At 50.1% G+C, this 24,190-nt stretch overlaps 1 protein-coding gene across 11 annotated transcripts in view; it reads right to left on the bottom strand.

Moving 5' to 3' along the window:
* SNED1 (sushi, nidogen and EGF like domains 1) overlaps positions 1-24,190 on the bottom strand; it is a 3,218,914-nt gene that overhangs the window by 1,250,360 nt on the left and 1,944,364 nt on the right. For all 11 annotated transcript variants that reach the window (XR_011276037.1, XR_011276036.1, XR_011276038.1 and 8 more), the window contains exon 11: positions 17,577-17,690. Coding sequence is in view for 7 of the 11 variants with exons in the window: in XM_069618133.1 (XP_069474234.1) it covers positions 17,577-17,690 (114 nt within the window). In the remaining 4 variants the exon portion in view is untranslated. The remainder of the gene's footprint in view (positions 1-17,576; positions 17,691-24,190) is intronic.

Consider the following 24,190-nt stretch of genomic DNA (forward strand, 5'->3'; position numbering starts at 1 on the left):
TTCGGCGCTCCCGGTGCCAGCGGACTCGCGGTGCTTGGCCTTGTGTTGGACCCCCGTCGCCGGGGCGTCCTCAAAGGTCTTAGAAGACCGCTCGGATTTCTTCCTCTTCTTCTCGCCTGACGGGCTCTTCCCTTCCAGCCAGTTGGCGAGACGTTGATGGCGGTCCTTCATGGTCCGCTCCGACATATTGCCGCAAAACGCACAGTCCTTCTCCACGTGCGTCTTGTCCTCATGTAAGCAGTAGAGACAAAAGGAGTGTTCGTCCTCCTTAAAGACGTTCTGCAGCTGGCATCCAGGGCAGACCCTGAACAGCTTTCCGGGCGTCGAGCTTCCCTTCTCCTGGGCCATGTCCGGGCCTGAGAAGCTTCTGGAGTCCTCCAAAAGTGTAGCTCGACGAAATCTTCACCCTTGAGGGGCGCAGACGAATCCGACACGGGTCCCCGTTGATCGGATGGAGAGTCGGTGGAGCTTGAGGCTCTTTGACCGAAAAAAACGAAGTTTTTGAGAAAAAACGTGAAAAAATAGCACTAACGCTCGAGAGCAATAGCACGAGGATCCCAACACATGAACGTGCGGTAAAAATCTGAAGATGGCTGCCAGAGGCGGTGCTTAGGTAGAGGGCAGTCATTGGCTGTGGTCAGTATGACGCAGAGACCAGTGATTGGTTATTACTACGAAAGACAGATCAGAAACGAAACTGATACTGTTTTTTTTTTCTTTACCGAGGATTCCCAGCCTGACGACGGGGAATATTCATGAGCATGTGAATCCATGCCAGACCCCATGCTGGAGAATGTATGCCTGGATTACCAATCTCAGACGTAAATTGAATACGCGGGTCTATGTTGTTGATGTATGTCAAAAACGTATCTAGGGAGTCTCTTGTTCCTTGCCAGATACCAAAAATATCGTCTACATTTAGAATATACTCCTCTGCTTGAATAGTAGGGATTACAGTTTCACACTCATGCATAGTGTCACCTGATAATGCATTTAACATGTTAAACCACCTAATGAGCATGTTTATAGTGCAGATAAGATAACACATTCCAAATCACTTTTGGTGGGGCTAAAGTTTGCTTATGGAGCCAATGCAATGCAAATGAACTTCGTATACCTTCTCTCTTTTTTTTTCTCTCTCTTTTTCGTCAAATTGTCTGTGTATCTTTGCCTGTTTTTAACTGTGGGCGCTCTGTTCAATCTGATAATTGTTTTCCAATTGAATCATTTGATAAATGCTAACTTTCTGTTTTTATCGGGAATGGATTAATATATTGTATTATGTCTATAGTACATATATAACCCGGCTCTGAGGAAGGAATTGTTCCGAAATGCATTAGCCATAGGGTTATTGTTTGCCCGAATCTCAGTACTAGCCTAATTGGTGAAGTGAACCAGTTACTACAAGGCTGTTTTTGAAATAAATAAATAAATATTTCCTTGATAAACATTTGATATATGTTGAATGTTGCTCTAAATGAACACCAAAACACAAGTAACTTGTTTAACCCATAGTGGGCATTAAGGGTGTGCGGCCCACACCGAAGGCTAACTATGCCTAGGTCTTTTTCTCTCTTTTGTCTGGATTGTGATGCCACACTGTTCCTTCGTCCCGGGACAGGAGATTGGGAACCTTCGGGAACGTTATTGGTTGATCCACTGACAGGTGAAGCAGGTCAGAAAACCACTGCTGCCTCGACCAACACGGTGCCACTAGGATGACCCAGCACCTGTACCTGCGTATCCACTGCAGAGTTCTCCGTATAAGAGGGAACGGAGGGAAGGCGTAGAGGAACTTGTCCGTCCATGGGAAGGAGAACGCTTCCCCCAGAGAACCTTCCTGTGGCCACCTGCTGGCATACATTTTGCACTTCTTGTTCCTCTTCGTAGCGAAGAGATCCAGCGGAGGCGTCCCCATTTCTCAAAGACCTTCGACAACTGAACGCTGTCTATCTCCCATTTTTGAATTTGGTCAATTTTTCCGCTGAGTGAGTCCGCTTGCTCATTCCTTACTCCCGGAAGATGATGAGCTACGATGGATATATCGTGTTTCAGAGCCCAATGCCACACCTTCTGAGCCTCGGTGGAAAGGGTTCTGGATCGCGTGCCCCCTTGCTTCCTCAAGTAAAACATCCCTGTCGTGTTGTCTGTCAATATTCTCACTATGGACCCTCTGATGTTTGGCAGGAAAGACTTCAGGACCCAGCGCACTGCTCTCAGTTCCAGAACGTTGATGTGCAGGAGAGATTCCCACCGAGACCAACGACCTTGCGTTTGTATAGTGCCCATGTGTGCTCCCCAGCCTGTCAGGGACGCGTCCGTCACTATGGTTAGCCGATACTCCGGCTCCTGTAGGGGTACCCCTCTGGATACATTCTGAAAGCTCTGCCACTGCTGAAGAGCTAGTAGGAGCTCGTCATCGTCGACGATCAGTTTGTCTGACCAGAGCCCTTGGGCCTGCGTCCACCGGTCCGCCAGAAACTCTTGAACCGGCCTCATGAACAGGCGGCAGTTGCCCACCAGAGGAATGCAGGACGCCATAGCGCCCAGAATTGACATATATTTTCTCACTGATAGTCTAGTATTGATTTTCAGCTGACCTGCCAATCAATTGAGTTTGGTGATTCTGTCGAGGGATGGCTTCACTAACCCTGACTGGGTCTCGAATTGTGCGCCCAGGAACACCAATGTTCTCGACGGCGTTAACAAGGATTTCTCGAAGTTTACCGCAAACCCCAGCCATTGTAAGAGGTGCAAGGTGGCCTGCAAACTTGTGTGAGTCGACATAGGGGAGGACCGCCTCACCAACCAGTCGTCGAGATACGGGTATACATGATGGCCTTGCCTTCTGAGCCAGGCCGCCACCGGGGCCAAACATTTCGTGAAAGTTCTGGGAGAGGATTTCAGCCCAAAAAGGAAGTACTGTGAACTGGTAGTGAGTCCGTCCTACCACAAACCTTAGGAACTTTTTGTGTCACCGACACATTGGTATGTGAAAGTACGCGTCCTGCAGGTCCAGAGACGCCAGAAAGTCCCCTTCCTTAACTGACCGGATCACTTCCTGGAGCGTGAGCATCTTGAATTTTAGGCTTTTCAACGTCTTGTTTAGATCGCGCAGGTCTAGAATGGGACGCCACTTTCCGTTTGTTTTTTTCACCACAAAGTATTGGGAATAAACCCCTTGACCACTCTGCGACGACGGAACCAATTCTATAGCACCTTTTTGTAGCATAAGTGCTACTTCCTGCTGCAACACGTTCAGATGGGGTTGAGCTACAAACGCCGGTGGAATGTGCGGAGGGTTGCTTTTGAATTGCAGGGAATGTCCGTATCTTACAGTGTCCAACACCCATTGATCCGTTGTTATTTGCTCCCATTCGTTGATGTAGCACAATACCCTGCCTCCCAGAACGTTCCGATGCCTGTCATTGCTGGTCCTTGGTCTGTTTATCCCTCGTCGACGACGAGTAACCTGTTCTCTTCTTGAGGGCCTGGTAGTCTCGGCGTCGTTTTGCCGCTTGAGAAGCCCGTCTGTATCCCTGGGAGGGGTATGCTGGCCTACTGAAGGATCTGTCTCTCGATGCCGAGAATCTGGAGTTTCCCGATGCTCCCCTAAAGGGACGAAAAGACCTGAAACTTCGACCACTTTGGAGGGCCCCCAAGGAACGCGCCGTGTCCGAGTTCTCTTTCATGCCCTTCAGGGCCTCAACCACCTTCTCGCCGAACAGTAGGTCTCCCTCAAAAGGCATATCCAGCACCTTGTATTGCACCTCTGGTCTAAAGTTGGTGCATTTCAGCCATGCTTGCCTTCGGAGAACCACACCGTTATTCACCTGCTTAAACCCCAATTCCGCGAGGTCCACCGCGATGTTTATGGCATGACTGGAGGCCTCTTCACCTTCCCTGACCAGTAACATCGCCACCTTACGATGTTCTTCCGAGAGATGCTCCAGTATAGGAGCCAGTCGGTGCCACATCTCCCTGTCGTATCTGGCTACTATGGCCAGAGAATTGGCCGCTTTCACTGTGGTAGCACCTACTGACAGCACTTTTTTGCCGAAGGCATCCTGTCTTCTGGCCTCACTTTCCGGGGGGGTTGTGCACTTGTGTTGGGCCCTCGCCTTTCTCGCCGCCGCTGCCGACACCACCGAGTCAGGGGTTGGTTGGGAGGAGAGACACTTGGGGGTAACTTCTGGGGCCTTAAAATTTTTCTCCAGGCGACCTTTTATTGCTGGTTCTGAGAAAGGGTGGCGCATGGTCTGTAACCCCTCCTGCCACACATGGTCCAGGATGGGTACTGAAAACACTGACCTTCTTCTCTTTCCCATGTGGTCGAAAAGAAAACAGTCCTTTTTCTCCTCTTCCTGGGCCAACCCGAATTCTGTACAAGCCTTGGCCATCATGGTGTGAAATGACCCAATGTCGTCCGGGGGAGACGGCTGAGCCGGGCTTCTCAGGGTTTCTAATTCCACTTCAGACTCCCAGGTTGGATCCCTGGAGGGGGAAAGTGAGACATCCGATAAGGCTCTACTGTCCGAGTCTGAATCTATCAGCTCTCCTTCCTCGTGGCGTGGAGCTGAGAAGTCTCCACCCGCTGGCACTGCCGTGGGGGTTGATGGAGGTGGCCGACGAGACGGGCCCGGTTCGTCGATGGCCGACCTGGCCGGAGTTGCTTGAGGTAGTCTCTCGTCCAGTGTCTTCAGCAACGTTTGCAACGTGGATAAAACCTCCAGCGACAAGAGTGACTGCAGATTGAGAAGAGGGGTAGACCCCGGAATGCTCCCGGAGAGAGGGCTGGTAATCCCTCGTAACCCGAGGTCTGCAGGGCCAGCTACTCTCACATCCTCATCTCCTGAGGACACCGACAAGGCCTCTTGCTGCAGTAGGGTCTCCGGCAAAACTGGGTCGAATACTTCTGGTCCCCAGGCCTCCTGCGGGATCTCCGTCGACGAGGCTAAAGCTGGCCCCGTCGTCGTCGTCACCGTCTGCGGCCCAAGAACGGTTGAGACCAATTGTGTCAGTGGGAGAAAAGTGGTCGACGACTGCCCTGCCGTCGACGACGGTGGTGGTCGTGTAGGTCCTTGAGGCGTTCCCGCCTTTTCTGAACTCGACCTACGCTTCTCTGCATCTCGACTCGAGGTCGATCTATGATGATCGCCCGAGGAGGATTTCGATTTTTCTTTTCTGTCTTTCTTCGTCGAAGATGAGGATGACGAGGCTTTCTTCGACGAAGACTCCTTAGAATGGCTTCTCGATGATTCCTTCTCCGCCTGTCGTAATTTCTTCACCGGGGGTTCCGACGATGTCGAGCGGCGTGGGGCCCCTGAAGATTTTGACACTGAGGCCACGCTGCACGTGGATCCCACCTCCGAAGGCGGGTATGCCCCCGCTCCATCGTTTAACCATGCCACTATTCTTTAACTTCGATCTTTAAGAGTCTTCTGGGAGAAGCCCTTACATATGTCGCACTTGTCTGCCGAATGATGAGGGTGTAGACAATATATGCAATCCATATGTCCGTCCCCCTCGTACACCTTCTTCAACCCGCAGCGCTTTTCCTGACATCAGGAGAAAACTCCAACAGCACCACCTAGCCAAAATAGAAGACTACACGAGGTGCTCCCACTACTTTGGAGACGGTTGAAATCTGAAGAGAGCTGCAGGGGCGGGGCATTTATACCGCTACGTCCTAGTGGGGCATGCGTGGGCGGCCCCAAAACGACGTAGATAGGACACAAAAGTGTCAAAAGTTTTCCTATGGGAAACGGCTTTATAAGCATACCGAGGGTTCCCAGTCTGTCGACGGGGAATATTCTAAGCATGTGAATCCAAGAAAGAGCCAATGCTGGAGAAACAGATGTACCCCAATGTCCATCAGTGAAGGCCGCAATGTACCTGAAAATAACCCACATGCAATGATAAGCTGCACAACATAGAGAACAATCCAGGTCAACGAATGCTACACATCCATCCACATCCACATTGCACACCATGCCACACCACATAATACACAAAATAGCAACATGGCGGCAAGATGGTAATACAGAATTAGCGCAGCACAACATCAATACAGAAATGTGCCCTTGAATGCATGGAAAGGGATCACCCCTAGCCATAGCATTCAACCACACACCTATAGCACCGGTGAAGTGATTCTACACAGCATTACAACATCGATGTTGGAATGCCACCACACTAGCAGTGTGATATCAAATTTGCTTGGGCCCAGGGACACCTAAGACCTGGCCTCACCCAGGATATGTCAATTGGTGTCGGAGCCATTATTTGGGCATGTCTACTTGCAGGGTCAAGCTCACCTTTGCACATTGCAGTCACATAGATTGTCTGCATGCACGCTCTTAGTCGTGGATATTAGTCACAATGCAAAGTCGATTTGTCTGATATGTACAGGCCACTCCAGAGGTGACCAGTAACAGGTCCCCATTCTTCCCCCCATACAGGCGATGCCGGCTATCCCCTGAAGAGGTGGCTCCTTACCCCTGTACACAACCCACAGAACCGGCACGAAGCGGACTACAATCATGCATATAACCGTACCCGCGTCGTGATAGAGCAGACATTTGGCCTTTTGAAGACACGGTTTGGGTGCATTAGCAGGTCTGGTGGCGCTCTCCTGTACGGCCATGAGAAGGTGGCCAAGATCACCATGGTATGTGTCATGCTGCACAATATGTGTATTAGACGGAATGTGCCACTGCTCCCTGACGTTGAAATACAAGCACCTGATGAGGATGATGATGGTGATGAGGACGGAGGTGACGGGGATGCAGGTCATGCAAGAGGCGATGGACAGGAGGGACGTGATGTGAGACAGCATCTGATCAACCAAATATTCTGAGTAACATTGTTTCACTCTGTAGGATGGATATGGGTAGTAATGCACTGGTGTCTGTGTTGAAGCGCACAATGGACCCTGTCACCAATAAAGAACACATACACAATGAAGAAGTCCAAGCCTGTGTTTTGAGTAATCACCAGTGTATTAAGGAATATTAAGATGTAAAAGTGCATGTCCCCAACTATCCCACCACCCTGCCCCCCTCCCCCCACAAGTCCCAAAACACCCTTCCCCCATCCTCCCACAACAGTCCCGAAACACCCTTCCCCACTCCCCCACAACAGTCCCGAAACACCCTTCCCCCCTCCCCCCACAACAGTCCCGAAACACCCTTTACCCCCTCCCCCCGACAACAACCCCTTATGTGTCTTGCACAATGTTGTTGTCCTGCTGCACACGTGTAAGGTTGACCCTGCAGTCCCTATTCCCCATTGCCACCACCAGCATTAGGAGGCTGGGTTGACGTGAGCCTCGTGGTGCGCGTGGAGCGGCGGAGGGGGCTTGTCTGCCTCGAACTAGCAGATGATGAGGTGGCTGTCTGTCCCTGTGGCGGTGATGGGAACTGGTGGTCCATCGCGTCCGCTATACGCGCGAGGACCTGCCTGAGTTGGCCAATCTCCAGGCACAGCCTGTTGGTACAGGCTTCAATCGCCTCCCTCGAGTGCCTGGCAGTCTCTGTTATCTCCCCCCCTGAGACGGGCAGCCTCTTCCACATGCTGCCCAACCAGCACAGTAATGTCCTCCTGGCGCTGCCTGATTCTGGCCAGGTCAAGGGCACTGTGGCGTGCTCGTGGTGTGGCTGCTGCGCCTTCCTCTGCATCCAGGACATCTGGTGAAGCCAACGGTGGCCTATTGCACCCTCCCGTGTTGTCCTCGCCAGACTGGCCAAGGACACTGGACCCTGGTGTTTGCTGTGGAGTTGCCTCTGGGGTTCCTGGGGGGGGTTGGGGTGTGCATTTCCATGGAGAACTCCATCGGGTCCTCCACATCTGAGAGCGGCGCTGTGGCTGCCGCCTCACCTGTGGAACTTGTGGCAGCGGAGGGTGGGCCCTCTGTGGCTGGAATCTGTGGGGGGGGTTCACATCTGAAGGTGTGGCAGTTGTTGCTGGTGTGGACTGTGGTATGGTAGAAGTGGCGCTCCAACGATGTTTGGCACTCTGCATGGGAACACTTCTCCCTTTGCCCCTTGATGTAGTGGGGGTGTCCCCTGTGTCCTGTGGCCTGGGTTTTCTCTTGGCAGGGGGTGCCTGAGTCGCAGTGCCAGGTTCTTCACTGTCTGTATGTGAGCCTGTGCGGGACAAAGAGGGGGATGGCATTGGTGATGGTTCAATGTACTTCATGCAGAATACATTAATCATGCTGTTGTGTGCATTGGGACTTCATTGGTAGGGATGCAGGTGATGGGTCTGTTGAGTGGGTCATCCATGCATGGTTCTGTGTGTGTAACGCTCACCTGATTCCCGTAGAGGCGCCGGTCTTGACTGGGCGTATACCGTATCTGCAAAGGTGATGTGTAACACACGGCTGGCTCTTTGGGCTGGACCTCTGTGCACTGTATGTCTGACTTGAAGGGTAAGATGTCTGCAGATAGAAAATATGGGATTAAGGAACTGGGTTATGGAATGTCTCTCTCTTCTTCCCTTTCTCTTCTCCTGTAGAACCCCAAAGGTTAACGCTCTCACCTTAGGTAACTGAACGCCGTGCTCTCTGAGTTGAAGATGGAGCCCGTGTGATGAATAGAAGCGCCTGGAAGCACGTAAGTAAGCGCTTGTTGCCTGCTTCACGATGTGCTCTAACTGTCTTTTTATTTTGCAGGTACAAGTTCGGAGCGGCTGCAGGGTGCCGGAATACCCACTGGGTTAGATGTGGAAAGGAGTAATGGCACGTGAGTATTAAAGTTCCCCAATGTCTTTAAACGCACCTTGTTTTGTCTTTCAGATGCGGGATGCAGCGCCGAAGGCCTCCGGAGCGTGCGAAGAGTTGGTAAGCTTTTGTCTTTCAGATGCCGGAATGCAGCGCGAGGCGTTGGTGACAGCCGATGGACCAGGTAAGTGAAGAGCTGTCACTGAAGACCGTAATGCTAACCTGTTCTTTCTTGTCTTTATAGGTGTTGCTGAAGACTGGATTCAGGATGGTAAGCCTTTTTCCTTAGGCCCAGGATCAGATGCAGAAGACACGATGAGCGTTCTGCTGCAGAGGATGCAGAATAACGCAAAGCAAGATTCATCCATCGGGTGTGGTTTAAATAGCCTTCTGTAGTGCTTAGGTGTCTCCTTCCACAGCCACGCCTAGGTAAGAAAAGAGTTCCTGCTTTCCAGAAGAGTTCCAGTGTTCTGAATCTAGGGAGTGGCTCCTGCCCCACCCAATAGGAAAAGTAGTTCCAAACAGAAGAGGATCAGAGGCTCAACTGGCAGGCAAGTAAGCAGCATGGTCTGCTGCAGGTAAGTCCACCCAAGCATTATGAGCCCGGCGCTTCCAGCGCTGGGACTGGGCATATTTATGAGCCTGGTGCCACTGGCGCCAGGACTGGGTCCAAAAGGTCCCAATTGGGACTGGTTGGCACTCGGAACCTGGGTTATGGATCTGCTTCCAAGGGAGTTGGGAAAACCCTGACCTTTTGGAAGCAGAGATCATGACAGTACCCCCCCTCAAGGCCCCTCCCAAACCGGGCTTCTCCGGGGGTTTTGGCTTGTCAGGAAATGTTCGGTGAAATCTTTTGATTAGGCGAGGAGCGTGGACATATTCAGCAGGTTCCCAGGATCTCTCTTGGGGGCCGTAGCCTTTCCAGTCAATTAGGTAAAATAGTTTAGATTTGGAGATCTTGGAGTCCAGAATGCTTTTGACTTCAAACTCGAGTTCTCCATCAACTAGGATAGGTTTTGGAGATTTAGTTAGTCGGGTTTGAGGTTGCACGGGTTTTAATAGAGAGACGTGGAAGACCGGATGTATCTTCATGTGCGGGGGCAAGTCCAACTTGACCGCTACTGGGTTTACTATGGTAGTGATGGAATAGGGACCAAGGTATCTTGGGTTGAATGTGCGTGGCCCTTTTAGAGGTAGATATTTGGTGGATAACCAGACTTGATCCCCTACTTGATATTGAGGGGCTTCCTTCCGATGTTGATCTGCTCCTTTCTTGTATTGTTCTTTAGCCCTTTGAAGGTGAGAAACAGCTTCCTTAAAGGCTTGGGTGATTGTAGAATGCAGGTAGTCTACTGCTGGTGTTTCAAGATCTTGGAGGGGATCCAACTCCGAGGTTCGAGGGTGACTGCCGTACAAAAGAAAAAACGGGGTTTTCCCAGTTCCCGAATGGACAGAGTTATTGTAGGCATATTCGGCTATCCAAAGGATGTCTTTCCAAGTTTTTTCAGTTTGTTGCAGCATGCAGCGTAAATACTGTTCCAGGGTTTGATTGGTCCTCTCGGTTTGTCCGTCGGTCTGAGGGTGGTGACTGGTCGATAGTCTCACATCAATTTGAGCCGACCGACAGCAACTTTGCCAAAAATGAGAAATAAATTGACTACCTCGATCCGTAATTAGAACCGAAGGAAAACCGTGCAGTCGGACGATGTTTTCGAGAAATTCTCGGGCCAGAGTTGCTGCTGTTGGCAAGCCTTTGAGCGGAATGAAATGCGCCATCTTGGAGAATAAGTCCACGATTACTAGAATCGTATTGTATCCGGAGCATGGAGGTAGATCGGTGATGAAGTCCATAGAAAGCGTATGCCAAGGGCGAGGTGGGATGTCAATAGGGCGTAAGAGGCCTGCTGGTCTTTCCTTTTGACTCTTGTTTTGGGCGCATACTCCACAGGACATTATAAAGTCTCTGATATCTTTTTTCCAAGACGGCCACCAGAAGTAGCGCTTGATCTTTTCTGAGGTCTTGGCCATACCGGGATGTCCTTCCATTAAAGAATCGTGATAACAAGAGATTACTTTTTTCTGTAAATCTGTGCTGGGTAGGTATAATCGTTCTTGGAAATACAATAAGTTGTCCTTTACTGCAAAGTCCTTTCCCTGCAGATGCCAATTCTGTATGTCTGCTGGAGTTACAAGTTGCCTGGCCTTATCCTTAACTTCCTCTATGGATTCTGTGGCGATTACGCCCAGAATTCTTTGTTCGGGAATGATTGGTACAGGTTTAGGGTTGATCAAGTGTTCTTCCACTCCCATCCGAGAAAGGGCATCAGCTTTACCGTTCTTTGTACCAGGTCGATAGGTAATTATGAAGTCAAACTCGGCAAAGAATAATGCCCAACGGAGTTGTCTAGAGGATTGGGCTTTTGCGGTTTTCAAATATTGCAGGTTTCGGTGATCCGTAATCATAGTAACGGTGTGTCGGGCCCCCAGCAGATAATGCCGCCAAGCCTTAAAGGCAGACTTGATAGCCAGAAGTTCCTTGTCAGTAATCGTGTAATTGATTTCAGGAGGCGAGAATTTGCGGGACCAAAATGCCACGGGATGCAACTGATTGGTTACCGGGTCCTTTTGTGATAGAACTGCCCCCATGGCAAGGCTTGAAGCATCAGTTTCCACGATGTAGGGGAGTTCAGGGCGAGGGTGTTTTAAGATTGGTGCAGAGATAAATTTAGTCTTCGAATCCTGGAAAGCTTGTTCCGCCTCGGTAGACCATTCAAAACGTTTGTTTTTCTTTAACAAGGCAGTGATGGGCTGGACTATTCGAGAGAATTCGGGGATAAACCTGCGGTAAAAGTTAGCGAAGCCTAACATGCTTTGCACACCTTTTACGGAGGATGGGGATGGCCATTTGAGAACTGCATCGACCTTCTTTGAATCCATACGCACTCCGCCAGGTGATAATATGAATCCCAAGAATTCAACTTCAGTCACGTTGAAAACACATTTTTCCAACTTAGCGAAAAGTTTGTGTTGGCGCAATCTTTCGAGGACCATTTTCACGTGTTTCCGATGTTCAGATTCCGATGAAGAATAAACGAGGATGTCGTCAATGTAAACAACAACACACACATCTATGAGCTCTCTGAGGACATCGTTCATAAAATATTGAAAGGCGGCCGGGGCATTGCAAAGTCCGAAGGGCATGACCTGATATTCAAATAGCCCATACTTGGTGCGGAAGGCCGTCTTCCATTCATCGCCCTCTTTTACTCGTACCAAGTGGTAAGCTCCTCTAAGATCCAGCTTTGTATATATGCATGCTTTTCTGACTTGGTCCAGGAGTTCAGGGATCAAAGGTAACGGATATCTATTCTTAATGGTGATCTGGTTCAGGGAGCGATAATCTATACAAGTTCTGAGGTCTCCTTCCTTTTTTGGAACGAAGAACAAAGCTGAAGAAGCAGGGGACTTGGAAGGACGAATAAACCCATTTGCCAGGTATTGATCCAGGTATTGTCGAAGGTGAAGGTTCTCAGGCTCGGTGAGGGCATAAATTCTACTACAAGGAGGAGTAGATCCAGGTATCAGGTCTATCTGGCAGTCATAAGACCTATGAGGAGGTAGAGAGTTAGCCTGATCCTTCCGGAAAACATCTTGGTATTCTAGGTATTCGGGAGGTAACTTGGGAGTCTCTGAAGAAATTGCTGCCAGTGCAACACCAGGTGGAGGGTGACAAGTAGAGACACATTCTGGAAACTGGACCGTTCTTGCTCGCCAATCGATCAGAGGATTGTGTTTCTCTAACCAAGGTATTCCTAGAATAATCTGAAACTGAGGGGCCTTGATCACATCGAACACGATCTTCTCATGGTGTCCATCTTGACTTACTAGCGTCACCTCTTGAGTGGTATGCGTTACTGGCCCGGAGGCTATCTCCGTACCATCCACCGTAGTAATGACGTCCTTTACAGCCTTGGGACAAAGAGTTAGATTCATCCTCAAAACCATTTCATGATCCACATAATTGCCGATGGCACCGCTGTCGACGTAAGCTTCAATTGCATGTAATCGATCCGGATTATCAGGGCTAATGAGGACCATAGGTATCACGAAATGCAAGGTCACGGAACTGGTTTTCACGCTCGGCAAGAGGACCTCTATTCTTGTCGGGCGAAGTCGTTTCCCTGCTCAGAGTTTGTAACTTTGGTAACTGCAGCTCCTACTGCCTTCTTGGCAGGTTTCACCGGACAGTCTCGAAGAAAGTGCCCTGAGTTTCCACAATAGAGGCATAATTGCAACTGTTTTCTCCTTTCCCGCTCCTTTTGTGTTAGAGGACCTTTCAGACCCCCTATTTGCATGGGTTCCCCGGAGTCTACTCCTTTGGAAGGAGTTGGCGGTTTGGAAAATACTCGAGCATCAAACTTGGAACGATCGGCCTTCCTGTTCTGCAGTCTGTGATCTATTTGAACGACTAAGTCTATATAGTCCGAACAATCTTGTGGGGGATTCACTACTTGGGCTAACACATCTTTGAGCTCTCCATGTAGACCTCTATAAAACAGCGTAATCCTTTTGTCCTCAGGCCATTGAGTTTCCACTATCAGTCTGTTGAAAGACGCAATATAAGCCAAAAGGTCTTGATTACCTTGTCGCAACGAAAGAAGCTCATTGTCCAAGGCCTGCCCCTGTGAATGTCTTGCGAACAGTTTTTCCATACTGAGCTGAAAAGCTTGAAAATCATGGAGGACCGGATCATCTTGATTTACTAGAGGGATCGACCAGTCTGCCGCATTGCCACTAAGGTACGAAAGCACGAAAGCTACTTTAGCTTGATCAGTTGGAAAGGCTGCTGGCCGGCATAAGAAATGCAACCGGCACTGATTGATAAATACTGCAAACCTCTTTGGGTCACCAGAAAATCGTTCGGGCGGAGCCAGAGGTACATTCCCAGGTAGGTTGATCTGTACTGGATTCATAGAGGATGTAGAAGGAAGATTTCCCCCAGATGCGGGTAACGGGGTCTGTCCGGCTTGTGACTGTAGCAATTGTCTAGCGAGATCATCTGTTCGCTCCTTGGAAATAATCAGTTCCCTTCTTAGAGCATTCGTTTCCTGACGGGCTGCATGCACTTCTGCCCTTAGTTCCCCAAGTAACTGGGCTAGCTGGTCGGTATCCGAGGTTTCCATAGCGCCTGGACGGGAGTTTTGTGGTAGGCTTTGCGTTCTGTAACGCTCACCTGATTCCCGTAGAGGCGCCGGTCTTGACTGGGCGTATACCGTATCTGCAAAGGTGATGTGTAACACACAGCTGGCTCTTTGGGCTGGACCTCTGTGCACTGTATGTCTGACTTGAAGGGTAAGATGTCTGCAGATAGAAAATATGGGATTAAGGAACTGGGTTATGGAATGTCTCTCTCTTCTTCCCTTTCTCTTCTCCTGTAGAACCCCAAAGGTTAACGCTCTCACCTTAGGTAAGTGAACGCCGTGCTCTCCATCTGCCTCGGGGCAGGGTGCTGTAACCAGTTTCTTCACTGGATAAGGGGAGCAGGCCTCTTGACTTCAGAGGACTGCTGTCCGTCGTTTACTGCACGAACGGTAAGTTTCGAGTAATTCTAATGTCTTTAAAGTCTTTAGTAATGATGTTTCTTGTTTTGCAGGGTTCCGGCGATGGCGGATGACGGGCTGAAGTGAGTTGAAGATGGAGCCCGTGTGATGAATAGAAGCGCCTGGAAGCACGTAAGTAAGCGCTTGTTGCCTGCTTCACGATGCGCTCTAACTGTCTTTTTATTTTGCAGGTACAAGTTCGGAGCGGCTGCAGGGTGCCGGAATACCCACTGGGTTAGATGTGGAAAGGAGTAATGGCACGTGAGTATTAAAGTTCCCCAATGTCTTTAAACGCACCTTGTTTTGTCTTTCAGATGCGGGATGCAGCGCCGAAGGCCTCCGGAGCGTGCGAAGAGTTGGTAAGCTTTTGTCTTTCAGATGCCGGAATGCAGCGCGAGGCGTTGGTGACAGCCGATGGACCAGGTAAGTGAAGAGCTGTCACTGAAGACCATAATGCTAACCTGTTCTTTTTTGTCTTTATAGGTGTTGCTGAAGACTGGATTCAGGATGGTAAGCCTTTTTCCTTAGGCCCAGGATCAGATGCAGAAGACACGATGAGCGTTCTGCTGCAGAGGATGCAGAATAACGCAAAGCAAGATTCATCCATCGGGTGTGGTTTAAATAGCCTTCTGTAGTGCTTAGGTGTCTCCTTCCACAGCCACGCCTAGGTAAGAAAAGAGCTCCTGCTTTCCAGAAGAGTTCCAGTGTTCTGAATCTAGGGAGTGGCTCCTGCCCCACCCAACAGGAAAAGTAGTTACAAACAGAAGAGGATCAGAGGCTCAACTGGCAGGCAAGTAAGCAGCATGGTCTGCTGCAGGTAAGTCCACCCAAGCATTATGAGCCCAGCGCTTCCAGCGCTGGGACTGGGCATATTTATGAGCCTGGTGCCACTGGCGCCAGGACTGGGTCCAAAAGGTCCCAATTGGGACTGGTTGGCACTCGGAACCTGGGTTATGGATCTGCTTCCAAGGGAGTTGGGAAAACCCTGACCTTTTGGAAGCAGAGATCATGACAGTGTGGCACTTGTCTGTGGTGATGCGTGCATGTGTGTGTGTTTGGGTTTGACACTGACATGACCAGGGTTGTATGCATGTATGGATGTTGGCGCATCCATGAGGTGAATCTGGGCTCACATTTGGGGGGGGGGGACCTCAACATTCACAGTGCATAGTTTCATGTATACACTCACCTCCATCTGATGTAGTGGCCACACCATGCTCCCGACTCCCTCGATTGATTCAACACCAATCGTGTTGGCGCAGGTTTCCTCCCACTCCTTCAGTTTTATTGGCGATTCGGCTCCACCTCCTGTGGCCATGGCCATGTTGCGGTTCGCAGACAGGATGCTGCGGACCCGGAGGTGGAGATCGTCCCACCGCTTTCTGCACTCTCGGACAGTGCTGGTGGTGGTGCCCACCGCACTCACTTTCAGGGCAACCTCTGCCCAGATAGCCTTCTTCCGGATCAGGGTCTCCCGCCGCATGTCGTTGGAAAATACCACGTCGGCATTCGCTGCAAGGGTCTCAGTGAGCATTGTTAGCTCCTCGTTGGTGAACTTCTCCTTGCGCTGGTGGTCGGTTGTTTTTTTTATGGCCTTAGGCATGGCGAGGGAATGCTTGTGGCTTTGGAATGGCACAGTTCTCGAAACAGGTCCAGGGGGCAGAGGATGGCAATGGATTGTGTTTTTAAAGATGGCCGCCGTGCTCTTTCCCGTTCCTGTGCGATGACGCTATTTCCGGTTCTGCTATTTAACGGTGACCGCTAATTGCGGTGACCGCTAATTGCGATAGCCGCTATTAGCGGTGACCGCTGTTTGCATGTTGCGGGAGGTCAGAAGTGCTATCAGCGCTTTCATCAGTGCCGCTAAGGGTCTTTTTATGGTCATTACCGGCATGGCGCTATGCTCATGTACGCGTACTCGTAATGGTACGCTATTATCGGCCTCTTGCCAAGGCGGACACGTCAATAGCGCCATGCCGGTAAATGACGATTTTTACCGCACAACGTGTAATGAGGCCCTAAGTGTATCCTTTTGGTGCTTTGTTTTTTGGCTGTTCAGTTCCCGGGAGTGGGAGACACTAGTCCGGGCCCCATCTTTTTGACGAAAAGCAAGAAGGTCCAGATATGCTTGCAGACAAGGGTGCAGACAAGGGACCTTTATTATATGTAGGTGGGAATTGTGGTGAAAGTGGGCAAAAAGCAAAGGGCAGCCATTCCTCGCCATATCCCTTTCAGGCAATGTTGCTCTTAACACTATAAACACCCGCAGACGCTAGTGAAATGAAAATGCAAGAATTAACAAGCCACTCTAATGATGACAATTCTGCTCTCAGCCATGGACATACAAGTGTCGGTGCAACTGAGAAACAAAGCAAACAGCATCCATAGTAGCCATCAGTGCTATTTTTTCAGACCACGAGAAAGGAAATAAGCCACAGTAAGGCAAGTAGTTCAAGTACAACTTGAAGCTCATTAGTAGCAACAGCCAGTAGTAATAATTATACGTGCCCGAGGTTCTTCTATGGCCACTGAATCGCCAAGGACCACCAGAAAAAAAAGCTCATTCGTTGACTTTGCCACAGTGGAAAAAGCTGCTGCAAGGGCCTGGAACGTTTTCACCATTCATGAACACAATGACCATATTGCAATTGAACACCAACAAATACCCCCAAAAAGCTGTGCCTCGTAGAGTGACAGGCATGCATTCACATAATAAGGATAAGCTGGAGAGGAATGAGGTTCTATGAGCCTATAGCCTTGAGGTTACACTTATTTTTTATTTACATTGGATGTCATTTTTCACTTAGCTACTCCTGCCGCACAGCTGCACAATACTGGTTACCGTTGAGCAATGCAAATATAAATAGCTATATGCAGACACATTTTGAGAGAAATCTCTTATGAACTAAAGAGTTAGAATAAATATATCGTTAACTTAAAAAGCACAATCTAATTTCAGGAGAGTCTTCGGTGCAAATTGAGTACTGTTCGTGTGTGCAATTGGTACAGGTTTTGGGTGCAGTTTTGAATGTAGGTATTGCACATTTACTGTTGGCTGGTGCACTTTAGGCCCACAGTATACATTAAATAATGCGGCTAATGTAAGATACATGCTACGTACTTGTTCATTATAGATGGTTTTGTGTAGGATGTTTGCAACTTTTACATAGATTATGTTTGAGTCTGAAATTGTGCCACTTTAGTTGACTATATGCTGGCAGCATGCTTGTAAAACAGCTTTACAGCTTTCTCACCTATCTCGCAGTTGTACCCAAAAAATCCAACTGGACAGACACAGAGGTAGGATCCATCATAGTTCTCGCACTCCCCTCCATGCTGGCAGGGACTCGACTCACAGCTGTCCACTTCTGCTCGATGAAAATTACAATAAGAGCAAAGGAAAGAAAGTGTTACTTAAGTTGGAAAAAGGAAGCCAATATGCCATTCTATATTATTTGAAGTCTGAGGGTTCCTTCTACCTACAGAATCGGGAACACATTAATGCTTTGAAGGATTACATGATTTATCTCCTACTCAGATAAACAGATACAGCCAGTAAACAGAGTCTACAAAAAGAAAAACCATCCCTATGAATTAGGGTTATCTTCCAGTACCAGATATCGACTCTCTGGAAGAAAGGATTCCTCACATTAAACAAATGAATCCCCATGCACAAAGGGACAGATCTACCACTGTTCCATTACCTTTGGGAATAACAAGTTTTACTCTCAATATATTTCTGTTTCAGTTAAAAACATTATTATTAGTCCTAGTACAAAAATTGTCAAGTTGAATAGTATCAATTAAAACACTCATTATTAATTAATATATTTAATCATACATTTATGTATTTGCTTTGTGTTCTTTCTTCAGCAATAAACATTCTTTTCACAAAACATGTACATTTTTATAGAAAAAGGAATCATATTCAACCAGTATTAAGGGATTCATCACCCAATAGTCTCAGCATGGCAAGAAGTACAGCTTCAATTGCTAAAGCGGGTTACAAAGAACAAAAGATGAAATAGACCCATAAACCCTCCTTGGGGATTATGAATCAGTTTCCTTTAGTGCACAGATCTCTTCTTGAATGTATCCTCACTGAGGACAATGGCGTTATATGTTTTCTTTTGGCAACATCTAACATTATGCATCAGCCCCTTCTTGAGGTGACTGCTTAGTAACTTCAAGTAAGTGAAGGTTCAGGTAAATTCATAGTATCATGCCACATATAATGTTATTTGGACGATAGGCATATTCCAACTCAGAAAGTAGAAGTGGGGATGGGCGCTGTTGAGCAGCCGAAGAAAATGGCTGCCTAGCCAGTGAGCTCCGTGTCTATCCACTGCAATCTGTTGGACATCGGCGGTATACCGTATACCTCCCCTACGAAACCACAGCGATTTTTGTCCCCCTATCATCCTGTGCACTCGAGTGAAATCTGGGCGAGAAACGGTGCTGGGAGACGGAGTTACGGGCCTCGGGCCCTGTGGTGCGATATCCCCTCCTCGCCAACCCCGGAGGAGGCGGCCTGTGGCCTCCTGACACGCCGCCCTCGTTGGCCCTGCTGGGCTCCCTGCTCCGAATCATCTCCGGACGGCGCGGATCCCCCGTGTGTGCCCGGCAGACAGGGCCTGCATGTTGTGCGACCCCCGCCCTGCTGCCGTTCCGGGGGTGGCTGCGGGCCCCGGACACCTGATCGGCTCCGGCTGCCGCGGATTGGGCTCCCAGCCATCTGCGCCCTATCTCCTCTTGAACACTTGCCGGCCGGGCTGAGTACGGTGCCGAGGGACGCCAGGATGGACCTCGGATCCTGTGACGCGGCGCCGCCTTCTCGCCGACCCCTCTGGTGACAGCTTGCGACCCCCTGACAAGCCGCCCTCACTGGCCCTGCGGGGCTCTCTGCTACGCCTCTTCTCCGAAGGGCGGGGATCCTGGGCGAGTGCCCGCTGGAGCGGGCCCTCATCCGGTATACCTCCCGTACAACTGCTGGGCCAGAGGCTGGGATTGTCTCCAATTGCTGCGGGCTGGGCTGTCCGGCCCCTGCGCCCGTGTGTGCTCGCGGCCGCCATATTCGATCCTGGATCTCCCGGCGGGCGACACATCTGGCGGGCCGCATTGCTCTGACGCCGCATTGACCCCAGTGCTGGGCCTGTCCCGGGGGTGAACTGCGAGGGCGGCACGGATCCAGCTGCTGTGAGGTTGCAAGGTGGGTGAACAAGCCTGGACTGGGCCTCATTCCCTCTGAACTGGTGGGGCCCCATGCACTCCCCTGCATTGTATTGGTGTGCACTCATGAACGTTGGCCCTGCTTCCCCAGCTCGGGCTGTCTAAGGCGTCCCAGCCCTCCAGGGGTCAACACTTTGACACTACCTCCCATTTGACTCCTCTGAGGGGTGTCCTCCTTGGGCTGCTGCCGCCTCATTTGGTTCTGGAAAATGTGATGTAACATCTGTGGTGCGGATAGATCCGAGGACCCCCCACCCAGTCAAACGGCGCTGCACAACGTGAGGGCTCCAGGAATAAGTGTTGGCCTGCTTCACCGGCGGACCTTTGGTCTATACGCCTAGACACATCTGGAAGGTACCACATAACGGGCGACAAGCTAGCCCTTCCTGGATCACCCCCAACAGTACCTCCGCCACCAGTGCCCTCACACCCTGGCTGTACGATACTGCGCCTACTGCTCTTGAGCGACTTAAGCGCTACAACTGTGGTCTAATCTCCGCCCCATCAGAGACGAGCCATCCTAAAGTAGTCACCGGGCATACCCAAGCGGGTGCTCCGTCCCTCCTCCGCAATGCCCAGTAAGCCGAGGCCTAACGGTAAACCAGGCGCCATGGACAGATTTGCTAAGATAGCGCCTAGAGCGGAGCACGCATCGTCCTCTGCGCCACATGAGGAAGACGAATGCGGCCAGGACCCCCCTCAGGCAGACCTTTCCACGACGATGGAATCCATGGCAAAGAATTTTGCTGCCTTCCACGAAAAGCTGGACGACATCAACGCAAATGTTGCCTCAATGAGAGTGAAGATCGATCAGCATGGGGCCAGAATTGCTGAGACTGAGCAGAGGATTGGGGCTAATGAAGACAACGTCCACACCCTACAAAACACGGTCTCACAACTTGTCCGCGACATGAAGCAGGTAAAAGCTAAGTGTGATGACCTAGAATCGCGGTCCCGGAGGAACAATGTCCGCATTGTGGGGGTTCCCGAATCTGCGCTGAAGGGCCGTATGGAAACTGCGGTCGAACAACTACTCAGAGACCTCCTTGACAACCCGCCACTCTCACCGTTTTTTACTGTGGAAAGGGCCCATCGCTCCCTGGCACCTCGACCTAAACCTGGGGATTTCCCTAGACCAATCATCGCAAAACTTCTGAGCTACAAGGACAGGGACCATATCCTCCGATTGGCCAGGGAAAAAGGGGAACTTAGGATGGATTCACAAGTCATCAGAATCTTTCCGGATTTCTCGGTGGCAGTCCAGGCGGAGAGGCGACAATTCAACGGGGTGAAGAAGCTGTTGAGAGAGCGGAAAATCGAATATGCAATGCTCTTCCCTGCTCGCCTCAAATTCACCCACCGCAACAAACACTACTTTTTCACTGTCCCGGATGAGGCCGTCAAGTTTATCGAGGCGCAGATCCCGCCGGCTGATCCTCCTGGGGAGCGGATGGAAGATGTCTAATATCTAGACCTGTGATATCCCGTAGTGGATACTAGGGATGGTGGTGTAGTTGCTATGAGCTGCCCTGGTGGGCTCTGACCCCCCCCTCTGCCCAATGGCGGGCACTTAGAGACCCTGCAACACTGCAGCGTGAGCATATTTTTGTGAGGGGGACGTACAGGGAGATCATTTATCTGTAACACCACACACTGAGCCTTGATCCGCAAAACTGTACAGCATTGTGTAAAACGGACCTTAGGGATGTAAGATATGCTTTTGCGGCTCTATACCAACTGGGTTTTTCCCATGGAATCTAAGTGCTCCATTATCCTCTCTATGAAATCGTTTGTCAGCTGATGTCCAGTCCTATATGATGTTATTGTAACTGATATTAGTAAAAGTGGGTAGAACGGCAGCGGCAGCCCCCACTGCGGCTGCAATTCCTTCTGAGTCTAAATGTTTGTGTTTTGGCCCCGGTTGGGCTAGTTCCCCAGTGCCGCCAAGTTGGGGAAGGTGCGCAGTGGATCAAGGTATGGGTGGGTTTTCACACACTGCTGGTTGGGGCAGGGCGGTGAGGGTGGGGGTGGTAGAAGTTGGGGTAGATTATATACAAAATGGCAGAGGAGTTGGGACTGGTTTCAAAGGGTGGTACCTGTTTTCCAGTGCGGCACACATGGCGGGAATCAACGATAGATGCTTAACTTGGGATGTTCTGTAAACTGGTGACATGGCGGTCAGGATGATGTCCTGGAATGTTCAGGGACTGACAAATTTTACGAAGTCACGTAGGATTGCGGCATATGCACAAAGACATGGGGTTAAGGTCCTCCTACTACAGGAGACGCACGCTTTGAAACATTTATCGTCCAATATAGCACACACCTGGGGTCTCAATAGGTATTATACTCAATACTCCACTCAAGCTAGGGGTGTCCTGACCCTTATCCATAAATCTTTAAACTTCACACTCCACACGTCCCACATCGACACAGAAGGCAGATATGTTATTTTACACTGTACCTTGGCTCATGAGGATTGCATACTGGTCAACTTATACGCGCCCAACACCGATTCCCCTGAGTTCTTCGACAATGTGGCCTCCATTCTAATGAGATACCCAGATACCCCCATCATATGGGCGGGAGACATGAATCTGATAATCAATAATACCCTAGACAGGACAACCACTCGCAGAACCACTACGCGGGCTGCCGGGCGACTCCGCACACATATGGACGCCCTTAATCTGCATGATATATGGAGGACCCTCCACCCTCACGAAAGGGACTACACATTTTATTCCACTGTACACGATAGTTCTTCATGAATTGATTTGTTTTTGCTTTCTGGAGGGATAGTGGGCAGGGTCTCGGACGTTAAGATCCTGGCACGTACGCTGTCTGATCATTCCCCTGTGCTGCTACAGATCCTGATCGGCAATGTGGGTCCAACACGTCCCGCGTGGCGCTTTAAGTCTGCCACCCTGGCGGACATTGTATTCAAAGCTGAGATATTAGCGGACGTTACCACATTCTTCGAAAATAACAGTACGTCAGATACATCGGAGGGGGTCAGGTGGGAGGCATTCAAGGTGTACATCAGGGGGATGTGCATCTCTAAAGAAGCAGGCGTCCTGAAGGCCATTAGGCAAGCCCTAAATACTTCGGAAACTAAGCTCAAGGCCCTTGAGCAGGACTACCTTGCTACTCCGTCCCCAGGGCTACTAGCAGGGATCAGAGCTGAGTTGGAACAGTTCGAGTCACATGCTATGAGGGAGGTGCAACACCATGCCCGTCCTGTCGCCGCCCGTAGATATGGAGAGGGGGACAGACCGGGTAGAACACTGGCTAGACTGGTGCGAGCGGAAGGCGGCAGGACTCGGATTGATTGTATTACAGACGAGCAGGGACTGAAACACTGGTCTGACCGTTCCATCCTTGACATATTTGCTACCTTTTATGCCGATCTATATGGCCCCCGGCCCGGACACTCAGATCAAGATCTAGATGACCTCCTAGAAAGTATCCCTATGACTGTTATTTCCCAGGACACCAGAGAGTGTCTCGAAGCCCCGTTCACACTAGAGGAAATAGTCCAGGTGATATCAGATCTCCCCAAAAACAAGGCTCCTGGCCCGGACGGACTCACCTCTGAGTTTTACCAGGAACATGTGGCTGTTCTAGCACCAGCACTACACGGGGTCTGGACCGAAGCGCTTCGTTTACGTATCCTCCCCCCCTCCTTATGGGAAGCCTTAATAATAGTCCTCCCCAAACCGGGAAAACCCCCGGAAGAGTGCGGGTCCTACAGACCCCTATCCCTCATTAATACTGACATGAAAGTCTTCGCCAAAATAATTGCAAATATGTTTCTCCCTTTCATGACCCACATGGTTCATCCGGACCAGAGTGGGTTCATCCCTGGTAGGTCCACGGCACTCAACATCCATCGTCTATTTAATGTGATGTCCAGGATTGCCGTGCGCTGATGCGGTTGCTGTAACTATAGATGCCCAAAAGGCCTTTGACATGGTCTCATGGCAATACTTGTGGGCGGTGCTCCAGAAGATGGAAGTGGGCCCAAACATGCTCTCTTATATAAAGCTCTTATATACGGATCCGGTATCCAGGGTCCTTGTAAACTCTGTTCCTTCCCCCCTCTTTAAACTACACCGAGTGACCCGCCAGGGCTGCCCATTTTCCCCCCTCCTTTTTGCGCTTGCCATCGAGCCCATGGCGGACCATATTAGAGGGCGTCACTCCAATAAAGGCATTCGGTTAATTGATGTTCCGGAAGTAATCTCACTTTACGCAGATAACGTCCTCCTCTATATCAGAAACCCCTCCACATACCTGAACCCGATTATCCGAGACGTCACAAAAATAGGCACGTTCTCCGGGTTTGCGATAAACTACTCAAAATCTGAAATCTTCCCTCTCACTGCAGCAACACAACAACCAACATGTGATTACCCCCTGCGCTGGTCCCCGGATGGAGTCAAGTACCTGGGGGTTCAGGTGTCGCTGTCCAAAAAGACCCTATTAAAGGACAATTATGAAGCCGCGGCTCAGCTCATCATTTCCAAGTTTTCCAAGTGGTGACACTTGCCACTATCCTTGGCAGCCAAACTCTCCTTGATAAAGATGATAGTGGTTCCCAAGCTCCTTTATGTTTTTACTAATGTTCCAATCTGGC

Source organism: Ambystoma mexicanum, chromosome 10, assembly GCF_040938575.1.
Source record: "Ambystoma mexicanum isolate Mex_15411 chromosome 10, UKY_AmexF1_1, whole genome shotgun sequence".
In the NCBI taxonomy this organism is placed as follows: domain Eukaryota; kingdom Metazoa; phylum Chordata; class Amphibia; order Caudata; family Ambystomatidae; genus Ambystoma; species Ambystoma mexicanum.